This window comes from Rhinolophus ferrumequinum, chromosome 18, assembly GCF_004115265.2.
Source record: "Rhinolophus ferrumequinum isolate MPI-CBG mRhiFer1 chromosome 18, mRhiFer1_v1.p, whole genome shotgun sequence".
Classification (NCBI taxonomy): Eukaryota; Metazoa; Chordata; class Mammalia; order Chiroptera; family Rhinolophidae; genus Rhinolophus; species Rhinolophus ferrumequinum.
In genome coordinates this window covers 48,932,899-48,948,633 of record NC_046301.1, presented here as the reverse complement: position 1 = coordinate 48,948,633, position 15,735 = coordinate 48,932,899, and the positions used below count along the sequence as shown (strand labels likewise).

Here is a 15,735-nt window from a genome sequence, read left to right as displayed (position 1 = left end):
ATGATGGGAGTAGCCTGGAAATAAGGCTAGACTACAGAGATTGTGATCAAGAAGACTAAGGATATTAATCATAGATTTCAGGGTAATTTTCTAGAACAGGGAACTGGATGGGACAGGGGATATTCTGAGCTCAAGCCACTGGGGGTTGAGGTATTGTTAAGCTATAAGTAGGTCAAATAAAGATGGGGCTGGGGACGTGGAGAGGCCTTGTCATGCCGGGTGTCATGTGGGGTCTCACCTCCCGCTCCCCGCATAAGAACGCAGGACATGGTGAGGCCAAAAAGGAACACCCACGGAGCCATAGGTAGGGAAGTCATACCACTATATTCTCACTGACAGCGAGGTTGGAGATACAGAAGCAGGAGCCACATGATCCGCGATCCGCAATCCACACTCCGCCATCTGCTTCTCTCTGCCAACCAACCTCACTTGCTAGCTGCAATCGGCTCTTGCCAGCCACCATCTTCCTGCTAGCCCCCATTTGCTGCTAGCGTAACCACAGCAGTTATATTAGTGGCCAATGGCTCACTGGTTACAGATGATGGCCATCCAATCACAGTTGATGGCGATTTACTACCCGAGTGAGCACCTTTCCACCTGAGGGCGAGAGCCTGGAACCTGCTCTTCTGGCTCTGTCGCCACAGGCCCCTACTGAGCGAGTGTCCACCAGGCGGTGCTTCAGGACCAGACTCCTTATTACAGATTGTGAGGCCTCATTTTAATAAGTTTCTAAACAAGGGTGGAGTTCCATAAGTGGTTTCACAACCTGAGCCAAGCACTTGATTGATCCCTAGAGGACATAAGACCCTTACTTCCATTGCGGCCCGGCCTGGACTGTCTTCATGCTCTGTACTTAACTTGCTCCATCTAGAAACTCAATCAGGAAGTCCCTGCGCAGCCAGTGTCCTCGCATTCACAAACAGCTGGGGGAAAACAATAGAGGCAGCCTCAGGATAGGAAAAAGTTCTTTTTAAATTCAAATGAAACAGGCAGGGTCAGGTTCCCGCTATCCGGGCTGGTTTCGCGGAGCCAATTGTCCTCCCGTCGGCTGTCACTCAGGCACGAGGAGGCGCGGCCTTGTGAACTGTCCAATAAGGGGCAGATGGGTGGGGCGACGCAACGGGAAGTCGGGGACGTCCCAACCTCGCTCTAACGGTGCTGAGGGTCGGATGTTGCCTGGCCTTCACGGTACGTGGTGGCTGTACCGCATCATCTGTCGCGCAGTGATCTGAGCTGGTCATGGAAGTCGTAGGCTGGACTCTGGGAAACCCAGGAAACGTAGAAATGGTGAGTGTTCGGGGCCTGTGTGCAGAGACGGGTTCGAGGGGCTGGTTGGAACCGGTTAGAATCGGCGGTGGCGGGACCCGGCCTCCCCGCGGTCCACTCAGGACTCTGCAGACCTGAGTCCACTGGGGGCTCCGCTGGGACCTCAGTCCCCTCCGGCGCGCAGCGTGGGGGCTGGGCCGGCAGTCGGGACCCTGAGCTTTCTGTCTGGTCACTGCGCGCAGTGACTTCAGCCAGGGAGCCTCTCTGGGCAGCTCTGCGCCAGCAGCCCTGCGTCTCCCGAGATGGTGCGGTCACCACCGGGAGAGTCATCAGGAAACAATCGTGACGCGGTCTCCGGGGTTCGTGCGTAGGAGGAGCTGTGGTCTGTGTGATCCCCAGTCTCCTTTTTCCCCAGGGGGACCCGTTTTCTCCTGAGTTTTTCAAATGTTTGGGAAGCAAGGTCCCAGATCCACGACTCTGTGCCCCCGGCCTGTCTCTTCCTGGGACTGGCAGACGGTAAGTCTCCAAATTTCTAGGTCGCTCCTTGAATTAATTCCCAAGCCAACTTCATTGTCAACTATTTGTCCTCCGTGGTTTATTTCAAACAGATTCAGTATTTTAATTGTCCTTTTTTAATTGTTTATCCTTTTTCCACAGAGTCATGGATGGCTCTTACATTTTTTTGTGGATGTTTTACGCGAGAGGAAAGGCAAGAATAATCACCATTTCAAGGAACTCCGTTGCTTGAAATCCTTGCACCTCTCCGCCAGGACCTTCCCTGGGTGCAGGGACGTCCTATGGGAAGTCCTTTGGGTGGAGGTTCCTCTTTGGAACCTTTCCTGGTTGTTCTCTCCTGTCAGCACTGCCACTCCCTGGGTTTGTAACCCTGAAAAGATTTATTGACTTAATTAAGTGTCCGCTTTTCAATAGGGGTAAAATGCATTTACTTAGTAGAGCTTGAAAGGCTATAAAATAGTTCCAAACAGGCCAAAAAAAAACCAGGTGAATTTTAGAAAAAATAACATATTCCATGATTACATTTTATTTTCGAATTAATTCTTTCACTCTTCCCCGAACATGTGTAGTAAATAGTGAGGTCCGTTTTTTAGTTTTGGGTGTTTTCAAATAGAATTGCAGCGTTTAGACTTGCAGAGCAGACATGTTCAAGTATGATTATTTATCCACCACTTCATTTTTCTAGAAATTTACTGACATCTTTTTCTGAAAAGAACAGATATGTATTTATGATTTTCTAGTTGAACTAGTTAAAGACCCTTAAATTTTCTTTCTTTCCCTATAAATGTTGGCTTTAAGTGATTTTGCTAGATTGTTCAAACACTGGGTTTGGCATTTACGATATCAACCGTGTTCCAAAGCACGTCCATTGGGGAGCAGAGGCCTGTGGTCAGTGATGCAAGCTAAGAGCTGCAAAGGGAAGTACAGTAGTAGTACCTCTGTTTTCGAACGTCTCAGTTGACTAACATTTCAGTTTACGAACACCGTAAACCCAGAAGTAAATGAGTTGGTTTTCTAACACGCCTCGGAAGTTGAACATGTCACGTGGCTACCGCTGAGTGCAAGATCCTGAGGCCTACTTGTCGGCTATTTGCCAACGTTTCAGAACTCGTGAATTACGTTCGAAAACCGAGGTACCACTGTACTTGAAGGCCCAGTGGTTCTTGCTGGGGAGTCTCCCCTGCAGGTGTCCTTCCTCCTCACACCTACCATGGAGGGGCCTTTACACTGAGAGAAGCTGCAGCCCTGGAGAGCTGGGGGTGCAGGTGCATGTGTGTGGGAGGGGTGGTGACGCCCCTTCTGAGGTTGTGGTTGTGGCTTCTTAGGCCTCGACATTGTTAGATCTTCTGTTTGAGTTTTGCATCCAGAGTGTAGGTACACTCAGTGTAGTTTGTGCATATGGAGAAAATCTGTGAGGATCAGGGGTTCTGTCTCGGGGACAAAGGGTTCATGACTTTGAGAGTTTACGTGGGTTAGAACCTTGAACTGAATCAGGCTGAGTTTCCTCACTGTGACAATGGAAGTCTGGGGGAGGGAGCGCTTCCATGCTTGCAGAAGAGGGGGTGTGTGTGGAGCTCCCAGAGTCCATTCCGGGAGCTGCTCAGGTGTCCCACCCTCCTTCCCCAGGGACTGACCCACTCCAGGGGTTCTGTCTCAACCAAGGGTATCTAGACCCCAAGTATGGGAACATGTTCACTAAAGCCGGAGGCTCCTGCACAGGGAGCTGCTGCTCACTGGGGAGCCCTGTGGGCTGTGCTGCCCTGCGCTGTATCGTGGACCCACCCAGCCTGCGGTCTGTGTACAGAGGACTCTTGAGTTGACAGTTTTGGTCATTCTTTGTTCTTCGTGAGCAGAGTATGGGAATGAAACCCTCCTTACAGTGGTCCTGGGTTGATGTTTTGGCCGGAACCCTGTGTTTAGAGTGAAAGTGTGACTGGGGCTGGGTTTGCACAGACATTAGGGGGAGCTCTTCAGGTACAAGGATGATTATACCCTGTGAATGAGGTGAGCCCATCAGATTGTCACTCCTTAAAGAGGCTTTATTTCAGAGAGGGATGGCAGCCATAAGTGGCGAGATTCCAGAGGGCCCAGCAGGACCCCTAAGTTACGCTGCTGCTGCAGCTGCCGCCCCTGCACCTGTTGCAACAAAGACCCCGACCCCCTGGGTTGCAGCGGCCAGCACCATAGTTTCAGTTTGGCACAGCAAAGGGATTAGTTCAAACCCTACTTAAGCCCAGGGTACTTCGACTCCGTACAGCAACCGGTTTTCGTGGAGGAGGCCTCTAACCCTGTGGGCCGCGATGGGAGCCTTTGGAGGAGGACCTTGAGTTGTCCATAGGCTTCTGATTAAGGGCCTGTCCTGGGCCCCACACTGTGTGCCATCAGGGCTGCAGTTACTGCCACGTACTGGGCCCTCTTGAAGACAGAGCCTCCATAAGTGCTGAGCATGGGACCCTCCACTGAGGTGCCGGTTATGCCTTTGGCCCTGTAGGCCCTGGAAACACCTGCTCAGCTTGGCTGCTGACACCTGCTTGTGATACGATGGAGCCAAACCATAGCTCTCTGGTTTATGCGACCTGTTTGTACAGCAGACCCAAGGGAAAGCTTTGGAGATTGAACATCTACCTGCATAAGTGGAGGCCAGGGAAAGACTGAAGAATGAGGTAGGCCACATCAGTCTGGCAATTGACAGTTTGTTAAGGGAAACTTACTGTGTTTCCCTGAAAATAAGACCTAGCCGGACGATCAGCTCTCATGTGTCTTTTGGAACAAAAATTAATATTAAGACCGGGTCTAATTTTACTATAAGACTGGGTCTAATATAACATAACACTGAGTCTTATATTAATTTTTGCTCTAAAAGATGCATTAGAGCTGACTGTCCAGGTAGGTCTTATTTTCAGGGAAACACAGTACACACAGGGCGCGTCTTGGAGGTCTGCAAGATGCAGTGGTTATCCTCCTTGCCACCTGGCAGTCTCCAAAGAATTATATAGAACATGGCAGAGTGGACAGGGGTACTGGTGCATGATAGTTACAGGTACGGGAAAATGCTTGATGGGGTCAGGACGACGGCCCGTTCCAGTAACCAGTATGCTGTGTGTGACACAGGAGAGCTGGCTAATGTCCGAAGGAAAACATCGATTATGAACAAGACAGTCTCTGAGGGGCTTTACGGGAAGCAACTCCATTCTGGTCTAGGTCTAGCTCAGGGGTCCAGCAGGAGTCACGTCATGGAACAGTCATTCTCCTTCCACACCACACCACCCAGTAAGGAGGGATGACCTGCCTTACTCCTGTCCCTTGAAAGAAGCCGTGGTGCTGGAGGAGGTCACCCATCTGCCAGACCTCTTGATTCCCTGGGCTCTTCCCTGGCATTCACTGAATGCACAGCCATGGGCAGCGCAGGCTTTCAGGAGGACAGTGCACATTCGTACATGATGGAGCTCCATGGAAAGTTGCTGCTCTTCATCCCTGAATTGAGACGTTTCTGATGAAGGCCCAAGCCCAAGGGTCACACAGCTCACCCAGCATCAGGCTGTCATCGTGCTGCTGGCCCACAGTTGTCCCCACCTGCATATGTTCACAGGCTCTTAGACTGTTGTCTAAGAGTTGCCGCTTTGTGGTAAAAGAACTCTGGGAATCTCTTGACTCAGATCCCCAGAATATAAATGTAGGTGACACTTGTCTGTCCATTACTAAGTCTACATCCCAGGACTCACCAGGACACACCTCATCCACTTGGAGTTCCAGACACTGACAGTGACCATGGCGCTTCTCAAAATATAGATGACACGTTCTCCAACATGGCGTTCCATGCAGGTTTCACCTCCTTCCTGCTCTCAGGCTCCTAGAGCACCAGGCTGGGTTATTGACATAAGGTCAGATCGGGTGAATGACACATGGCCTGTTTCATCCATCAGTCAGTCATCGAGGTGAATTGTGTGAGTCTGCCTTCATCTTTTTCTTTTCTTTCCTTTTTTTTTTGTTTAGACTTCAGTTTTGTTAAGCAATTTTAGGTTTACAGAAAAATTGTTAAGAGAACACAGAGTTAGTTGTCACATAACCCCTGTGCATCTACACAGTTTGCCCCATTTTTTTCATTTTGTATGACTATGATGCATTTGCTACAATTGCTGAGCCAATATTGCTGTATTAAAGTGCATCGTCTATCTTAGCGTTGAGTTTGTCTTATGGGATGTATGGGTTTGGGCAAATGTATAATAATGTGTATCCATCATTTCTGTATTACAAACTGTAGTATTACTTCCCTAAAAAGCTTCTGTGTTCACTTATTCATTCATTCCTATCTCCAACTCCTAAGTCCTTCAAACGCAAAGATCTTTTTATTGGCTCATGGTTTTGTCTGTTGCAGGTTGTCATTACTTGGAATCATACAGAGTGTAGCCTTGTCAGATTGGTTTCTTTCTCTTAGCAATGTACTTTTAAGGTTCCTCCTGTGTTTTCATGGCTTAATGCCCCGTTTCTTTTTATCACTGAAAAATATTTCACCCTTTGGATTTACTACTGATTGTCTGTTTGCATCTTGAAGGACATCTTGCTTAACTCTGGACTCCTGCCAATTGTGAATAAAGTGCCTACAAATATTCATATACAGGTTTTTGTGTGAACATAAGGTTTCAGTTCATTTAGGCCTATACCAAGATTTCTGGATCTTACTATACATGGTAAGAGTACATTTATTAACAAATTAAAAGTTCCTGTCTCCAATGTGGGCATGCCGGATTCCATCCCACCAGTAATAAATGAGGATTACCTGCAGCTTCACCTCTTCACCAGTATGTGCTGTCTTGAGTTTCAGCCATTTACTCAGTGCATAGTGATACCTCATTATTTTATTTGCACCTAGAATTTCTCATATGTTATCTTGTAGGAGTTTATCACTTTTACATTTTACATTTAGATCTACAATGTATTTGAGTTAATTTTTGTGAAAGGTATAAGGTCTGCGTCTCCATTCGTTTTTGTGATTATATGTTTGTTTGTGGGTATTCATTATTTCCAGCAATATTTATTTAAAATACTGTCTTTTTCCATTGAATTGCCTTTCCTCCTTTGTCAAAGATCCATTGAGTATATTTGTGGGGGTCTGTGGGAAAGCAATGGACTTGTGTATCTTTAATCCTTGCTTTACTCTCTTATTGATTCCAGGAGTTATCTCTGTTGTGGGTTCTTTCTGGTGTTTCACAGTCACTCATGGCATGAGAAACAAGTGTGATGAACTTAGCTACAGGTTTCATGAAGATGTTCTTTCTCAAGAAGTGGACTTTCCCCTCCATTGCTAGTTTGTTATCATAAGTCAATGTTCAATTTTATTAAATACTTTTGTATTTTCATTTTCCCCTCTACTTTCTAATATTAGTCATTTCTGTCTTCCCTCTTTTCTTAGTTATCTTGTCTAGATATTTACCAGTTTTATGCATCTTGTCAAAGAAGTGCTTTTAAAATTTCTTCCTCCATTGATTTTTCCACAATCATATTGATTTCTTTTCTAATTTTTATCATTTCTGTTATTCTGCTTGCTCTGAGTTTAATTTGCTCTTCCTTTTATTGTTTCATGAAGTAGATGCTTCCATTATTGATTACAAATCTTTCTTTTTTTCCAGTGAATTTGTTCAATGGCCAAAATTTCCCTGTAGGCACTGCTTTTTTTTTTATTTTAATTTTTTTAGTTAAAAATAATTTTTCATTTCTCCTGAGATTTTTTTTCCCTTTGATCCTATGTGTTATTTAGAAGTGTGTTGAATCTCCACGTATTTGGGGGTTTTCCAACCTACCTTCCTTTTACTGATTTCCAGATTAATTTCTGTGTGATCTAAGAGTATATTTTACATGATTGCTGTTGTTTCAAATTTTTATGGTGTGTTTTATGTCCCAGATGAGTTCTGTCTTGGTGAATGTTCCATGTGAGCTTGAGAAGATGTGTATTCTGTTGTTGCATGAAGTATCCCACAGATGACAATTATTGCATAGTGCTGCTCAGTTCTGCTCTGTCCTTCCTGATTTTCTGCTACGGGAATTTATAATTCATGATAAGAAGTGTTGCACTCTCCAGCCACAGCAGTGGATTCATCTGTTCCTTCTTGCATTCTATCAGCTCTTGCCTTATGTAGTTTGACCTGTGTTATTAGGCTCATGAATTGTTGAGCCTAACAATTGAATTGTTGTTAGTCTAAAGAATTGCTGTGTCTTCTTGGGGATGGACCCCTTTGTCATCTTTCTTTATCTCTGAGTCTTCCTTGGTTTGAAAACTTCATTGTCTATAATTCATATATCTGTCCTGTGATTACTGTGGCCTTGTATACTTGCCTCCATCCCTTTACCTTTCATCTATCTGTGTCTTCATATTTAAAGTGTGTTTCTTATAGGCAACATAAAAGTGGTTTTTTAAAATCTGATATTTACTGTATCTTTCAATTGTATTGAGACCATTGATGATTAAAATGGTTTGTGATGCAGTCAGAGTAATATTTACCAAATTTTTTACTGTTTTCTATTTGCTGCCCTTGTTCTTTGTTTCTGTCTGTCTGCAGCTTTTTTTCTGCCTTCTTTGGCTTTAATGGAGGATTTTACTTAATTGTTTCTCCTCTCTCAGCATATCAGTCACATTTTTTAAAAGCTTTTTTAGTGGTTTCCCTTGATTTTTGAATATACATGTACAACTAACCCACATCTGTCAAGTCACACTGTAACATTTCACTGTTTCTGCTAGTACCTCACACCACACTATTTCCAATTCCTCGCTCGTTGCCCCTTGTCACATTCTGTCATTTATTTCTATTACCCATAAGCATATAATTACTAAATACATTTATTGCTAGTATTTTAAGAAATGCAAAATAATTTTACCTTCATTTATTCCTTTTCTAATCCTCCACCTTTTATGATTTACATACTTTATGATGAATGTTTTAATGTTTCATTTAAAGTAAGTACTAGTGACAGATTCCCTCAATGTTTGTCTCAGACAGTCCTTATTCTTTATTTTTGATAGATTATTTTCCTCAATACAAAATTATGCAGAGTGGTTGTTTAATTTTAAAACATTCAATATTTTATTCCACTCTGTTCTTGCTTGCATGGTTTCTGAAAAAAAGTTGAATTTAATTCAAAATCTTTGTTTCTCTATACCCAAGGTTTGTTTTGCCTTCTGGCTTCTTTCAATATATTCCTTTTGTCTTTGATTTTCGTCTAATTTCAATATGATATACTTGAGTATGCATTTTTGGTGTTTTTCATGGTTAGTGTTTTAGAGCTTTCTGGCTCTACAGGGTGTCATCTGTCATTAATTTTAGGATAGGTCAGTGATTATTACTTCACTTATCTCTCCTGTTTCTTCCGTCTTTCTTTTTTCCAGGTATTCCCGTTGTTTGCATTTTAATCCTCATATTAAAGAAGGTTGTCCTAGGCTTCATGGATATTGTGTTCTGTCTTTTTTGTTCATCGTCTTTGTATTCGACTCTGGTGAAATAGATATTTTTGAGAACGGGCCTTGTTAAGAACAGAATATTTGGGGCCTATCTCAAAATACCATCTTTTCTCTTTCCTAATTTTGGAGATGCCATTTTCTCTGTGACCTCAAGACTCTGAAGAGGTCACAGACAAGTTCATTTCAATTTTGTTTTTTGTTTTTGTTGTTCTTTTTTAATGAGATTGAGACTGACAGCTCCTAAGTTCCTTAAGTGCCAGACATGAAGGTGGCAGGGCAGCCTCTAGGGTGACTTGTCAGGAAAATTTTCCTCCTAATATTGGAGAATGGAAATTTTGTGTTCTTCTGGAGGAAAGCAATGTTGAATCCTTTAAGTGTTCTATAATCATGGTCAAATTCACCATCAAACCATTTGGTCTTCAATGAACTCCATTACAATTTAAAGCTCTTAACCTCTCCCTCAAGGGCAGCAAGTCCCAGGGTACACACTGTTAGGATTTAACCAGAAAGAGCTCTTTGGGCATATTCTCCTACTGTATGTTCTAAAAGTGACTGGAAGCTGCCCTGAGGCACACGAGTATAGGAATTTTGTGGTCTAACGTTTCATTTTTTTCTTCCTTGTGTCTGTGCTCTAAGTTCCCAATAACTTTCTACCCCCGTTAAATTGAATAGCAAGGAAAGGAAGAACTCAGTCTGTAATCAGTATTACACTAGTTACAAGCAGTGCTTCTCCACAAGCATATTTACATTCAGCCAACAGTATCTGATTACTGATTAAAGGCCTGGAGGACTTTAGGACGCCATGGTCAACTGGCTTTGTTGAAAGTGATTTCCAACAGGCCTCTTGAACTTTCACGTTTGGTAATGGGAATAGAAGGAAAATCTACCAGTTCTTCACTGTGTTTTGTTTATTAAAACCTTATGTAGATCTAAGCCTCTGCCTCATGGAGTGCTGAAAATGGTAGATAATAAAGATGAAAGAAATTTTCTCACAAGGAATTAATAGTCTTAAAATAGTAATACTTGTTTCACTTGAATAGCATTTCTGTCATTTCCAAACATTCTCTGAACCCTGACATTAGAAAAAAATAAATGCAATGTGATCACAGTAAGAATGTGTAAGTAATTTCCATGTGTTCACAATGCTGTCAAATTTATGAGCAAGTAAGTGTGGGCTGACAGCAAGCTTCTGCCGATCAAGTCATAGAATAAATGTTTAGAGACAAGAGAATCGTATGTAACCTTATACATAGAGTCTAGATGTCCAGTGCTCACATGTCCTACTCTACATATATTGGAATGTTACAGGACTCAGTAGCCTATGAGGATGTGGCTGTGACCTTCACCCTGGAGGAGTGGGCTCTGCTGGATCCTTCACAGAAGAAACTCTACAGAGATGTGATGCGGGAAACTTTCAGGAACCTGGCCTCAGTAGGTAAGGATGACAACATTTCTTCATTTATCAGTTAGAGGGTAAATGTTTCTTGCTCATCAATGTTTTTCCAAGATGTGGAATGTGGAAAGCAAGGATGTTGATAAATAATCTGGGTATGGTCACAACTCATCATTTATCTAGAAGCTAATAATTTTTCCATAATATGAATTCTTTGGAATCACTTTTCTGGGTCTGCATTTTAGGGAAAAGATGGGAAGAACGTGACATTGAAGATCACTGTAAAAACCAGGGGAGAAAACTAAGGTGAGTCACACAATAGAAAGTAGTGTTTCATGTGAGAATTCTAGTAAGCTATGAAATTTTGAAAAGAAGCAACAAAACAAAACTAATAAACCCTGCTTCAAATGTCTTTCTTGGAAAATTTTTACCAAAATACTTTCTTAAATGTAACATACACATTTAGTGTTTGCAAAATAGTTCACTTGGAAATAGCATTAATAAGCCCTATATATGAATATCACAGTTTGATAATAGCAAGGATAAAGTCTTCTTGGAGAACATTCGGTATATTTACTTTCAGACAATTCAGACAAAGCAGTATACCTATACTTTTCCTAGAAATCATAATAAATATAATGAATATATAATCATTAATAAAGAAATTATTAATACTGTGCTTCTCTCTCTCTCTCTCTGTTTTTTTTTTTTTTTTTTTTTACAGAAGTCCAATGGTAGAGAGATTCTGTGAAAGTAAAGAGGGTAGTCAGTGTGGACAAGACTTCAGCCTTATTTCAAATCTCAACCTGCAGATAAAAACTACTGGAGTGAAACCATGTGAATGCAGGCCACGTGGAAAAGTCTTTGTGCATCTTTCATCCCTTAGTAGGCACATCAGATGTCACACTGTACACAAAGCATATGAATTTCGAAAATATGGAGAGAAGCCATATAAATGCAAAGAATGTGGTAAAGCCTTCAGTTATCTACAGTGGTTTGAAAAACATGAAAGAAATCACAATGGGGAAGAAACCTATAAATATAAGGAATGTGGGAAAGCCTTCAGTTGTTCAAGTTCACTTCAATTACATGGAATCACTCACACTGGAGAGAAACTCTCTGAATGTAAACTGTGTAGTAAGGCCTACACAGATCACTGCTCCTTAAAAATACATGAAAGAACACATACTGGAGAGAAACCCTTTGAGTGTAAACAATGTGGTAAAGCCTACAGAGATCCTAGTTCCTTAAAAATACATGAAAGAATTCATACTGGAGAGAAACCCTATGAATGTAAACAATGTGATAAAGCCTATAAAGATCGCAGTTCCTTAAAAACACATGAAAGAATCCATACTGGAGAGAAACCCTATGAATGTAAAACATGTAGCAAAGCATTCACTTATCCCAGTTCTCTTCAAAAACATAAAAGAACACATACTGGAGAGAAGCCCTATGAATGTAAAATATGTGGTAGAGCTTTCACTTGTTCCAGTCAAGTTCAAGTACATGGAAGAACCCACACTGGAGAGAAACCCTATGAATGTAAAATATGTGGTAAAGCCTTCAGTTCTTTTAATTATGTTCAAGTACATGAAAGAACTCACACTGGAGAAAAACCCTATGAATGTAAAATATGTAGCAAAGCTTTCACTTATCCCAGTTCTCTTCAAAAACATAAAATAACACATTCTGGAGAGAAACCCTATGAATGTAAACAATGTGGTAAATTCTTCAAACATTACAGTTCCTTACACATACACAATAAAATTCACACAGGAGAGAAACCTTGTGAATGTAAGCAATGTGGTAAAGCCTTCAGAGATCACAGTTATCTTCAGAAACATGAAAAAACACATACTGGACAGAAGCCCTATGAGTGTCAACAATGTGGGAAAGCCTTCAGAGTTCGCGGTTCTCTTCAAAAACATGAAAGAACACATGCTAGAGCGAAACCCTATGAATGTAAGCAATGTGGTAAAGCTTTCAGTTTTCGTAAGGGTTTCCAAATACATAAAAGAACTCACACTGCAGAGACACTCTATGAATGTAAAGTATGTAGTAAAGTATTCAGGTATCCCAGTGACCTTCGAATACATGAAAGAATTCACACTGGTGAGAAACCCTATGAGTGTAAGCAATGTGGTAAAGCCTACAGAGGTCACAGTTCCTTAAAAACACATGAAAGAACTCATACAGGAGAGAAACCCTATGAATGTAAGGAGTGTGGGAAAGCCTACAGACATAGTAGTACCTTTCAGAGACACAAAAGGACTCAACACTAGAGAAAAACCTTATGAATGTAAATTGGGAAAGCCTTCAAATACCAAGTTTTCAAACGTGAAAGAAATCACCCTGGAGAGAAATCATAATGCATGAAAAAAATGTGAAACATTCAGTTGTCTGGGTTCTTTTCGAGAATATGAAGGAAATCACTGCAAAAAAAACTCTACGAATAAAGTATAAAGAATTTGGGTGTCCCAGTGATGTTCGAAAACACAAAAAACTCACAGTGGAAAGAAACCTCGTTAGTATAAGGAATGTGGGAAAAGCTTCATTTATCCCAGTTCCTTTCAAAACCATGAAAGGACTCACTGGATAAAACCCCTTAAATGTAAACAGCATGGGAAACACTTGAATTGCTCCACATTCTTACATTTGAAATTCCCATGGAAGAGAAATAGAAATAAATGTAAGTAACATGAAAAAGCTTGATGTAAATTCATGTATAATGTGCCAGAAAACTTTCAACATGAAAGTTCTTCTTAAAGATGTAAATATATTATTGTGTTTATTGAACAATTTTAGAAGTGCATCACTAGAGTGGATTTCTACTAATTACTTTCAGAAATGCATATTCAGGTGTGATAATTCCGAGAGTCATCTTTCAACATTAAAACATAAGAGTACTATGTAGTGGTTTTTCCTTAAAACGTTTAATAATGTTTTCTCATCATTTTGAAGACTGTTAGATGCATGGGTGAATTAAGTATTTCTTATATACAGTTCGGTTCAATTTTTTTTATGTTGTATTTTTTCTGTTAGGGGTCCACTGAAAAGGATATGAGTACTTTGGTATTTGGATCTTCCTAGTGGCCTGTGGAAGTCCTTTATATCCCTACAATATACCTATTATATATATATATATATATATATATATATATATATATTCTACCTTTTCCTCTGACATAGCTTCTTTTTTGATGTGATGGATATAGGAGCCTTTTTTCTATTTTCCATGTTAATAAATAGTTGGAATAAACTTTATATATGGCAAGTTTAGGAAATAATATAGTTTTTATATTTGGCCCTTTGCTTTTCATCCTTCCTTTGGTATTTGGTGAATAGAGTTTGAATTAAGAAGAGGGACCTGTGATAGGGCAACAAAATAGAGAGGGACACAGGTGTTTGTTTCTCTGCTGCATGTGCAGTGGCTGCCATGACCCGGTGCTTCGATGTGAGAACAGGCCCCTGCCGCCTGATGGGAAGCCTGTGGGTGTTTCCTGTTACTTGCAGCTGAATGTAATCCCTCAGTATGTTTTCACTTATGTTTGATTATATGCAATGAAATGTACTCGTATGTATCAAACACTTCTGTAGGTGTTTCATAAAAATATTTTGTTAACTGTTTTCTCAGCTATTGTATGCTACCAAATACTGCGTTTCTCATTTCCTGAGAGGATATGTTAAAATGCCCGCATGATAATTGTGGATTTTTTCAAATAAACTTCGTGTTCTCTTCATTTAATCATTACACTTTTGGCTAATTGTATCATGTTCATTCAAGTTAAGGTAATTTTTCCTCAGGCATATTTTATGTTTTATTCTTTTATAGTTACAATGTTTTTCACTATAATGACACTAATTGTCATTCAGCCTAAATAACAAAACCTTAAATCATGGTTAATTTTTTCAATGCCCTCTTGCCAGTGACCCACAGGATCCTGCATGTAGTCGAAAGGAGGGGTATGATGAATTCTAATAATAAGAGTGACCACAAAATAAACAATGACTGTTGGGGTGTAACATAGAAGATTGCTCAGGATTTTTAAGATTTGGCCTGTGTTAGATATTTTGATCGCTATTTAAGGCACCATGACATTTTTGTATATTGAATGTCATACGGAGATAAATTTATTATGTTATTGGTAATCATAAACCTTGTTTTATAGAAAAGAAAAACAATGTAGTACAACTAAATTTATAAGAAGCCCCAGTCAGTCATATTAGTAAAAAGAGGGCAATATTTTTTATGATTTAGAATTACCATTTTGTGAGACATGGTTACAAAATGTATTTCCTTTAGTCTTGGTCCATCATGGTCACTGAGTACCTTTGAAAAGGAGGTGTGTGACATCTTTCTCTTCAAGGATAAGACTTGGCCTTGCAATGATTGCAGGCCAGTTCCCAGTCCTCCAAAACAGCTATGCCTTTAGTACTTACTATCTAAACACTGATGTATTTCCTACAGTGCATTACATCATTTATCAAAATGTACCTCAGTGAAAATATATAATTTCACTTCTTAGTACGTATACTGCATAATATTTTTAATGTCACCTTTATGACTCAACTGAAGTCTCTAAATTTAGGTAAATTGTGAGAGAACACAAGCCTAGCAAGGAAGAAAGACCACAGGTGGACCACAGGTCCACTTTCTGTGGACCACAGAACCACAGGTCCAAGCAAGCAATCCAGCTTACTAAATAAAGGCTTCTCATTGAAAAGGTATTGGTACTTTCAGGACAGAGCAAAAATTGGCGCCTCTGGCATATCCAATTTACAGGAGGAAATGGGTTTTCTTCACATTAATGCAATCCATTCTGGAGGAGGTCACCTCTTTTCTAGACATACTGGCCACGTTGGGAGTTATTTGGGAAGACATGAGTGACCTGGGAGTTCAGCATACACTTTATAGTCTGGATGCTGCCACCACACCTGGTGGAGTCCACTGCAGAGATTCTGCATTTTGTCCCTAGATCAAACAGGCCATTCCTGATCAATGATTGAACTCAAGCATCAGATCAATTACTAGTCAAATACTGGTCAATCATGCTAGCATTAGAGAATTCCCTGGCCAAGAATCAAAACTCATCTGCACGTTGGGACA

At 41.0% G+C, this 15,735-nt stretch overlaps 1 protein-coding gene across 1 annotated transcript; it reads left to right on the top strand.

Annotated features, from left to right (window-relative positions):
• Positions 1-892: 892 nt before the first annotated feature.
• LOC117037935 (zinc finger protein 791-like) lies at positions 893-13,775 on the top strand. Its single transcript, XM_033134472.1, is given in 5 exon segments — positions 893-1,287; positions 10,541-10,667; positions 10,871-10,931; positions 11,350-12,898; positions 12,900-13,775. Coding segments are annotated over 5 exon segments (1,890 nt in total). The 5' UTR covers positions 893-1,239; the 3' UTR covers positions 13,005-13,775.
• Positions 13,776-15,735: the final 1,960 nt, after the last annotated feature.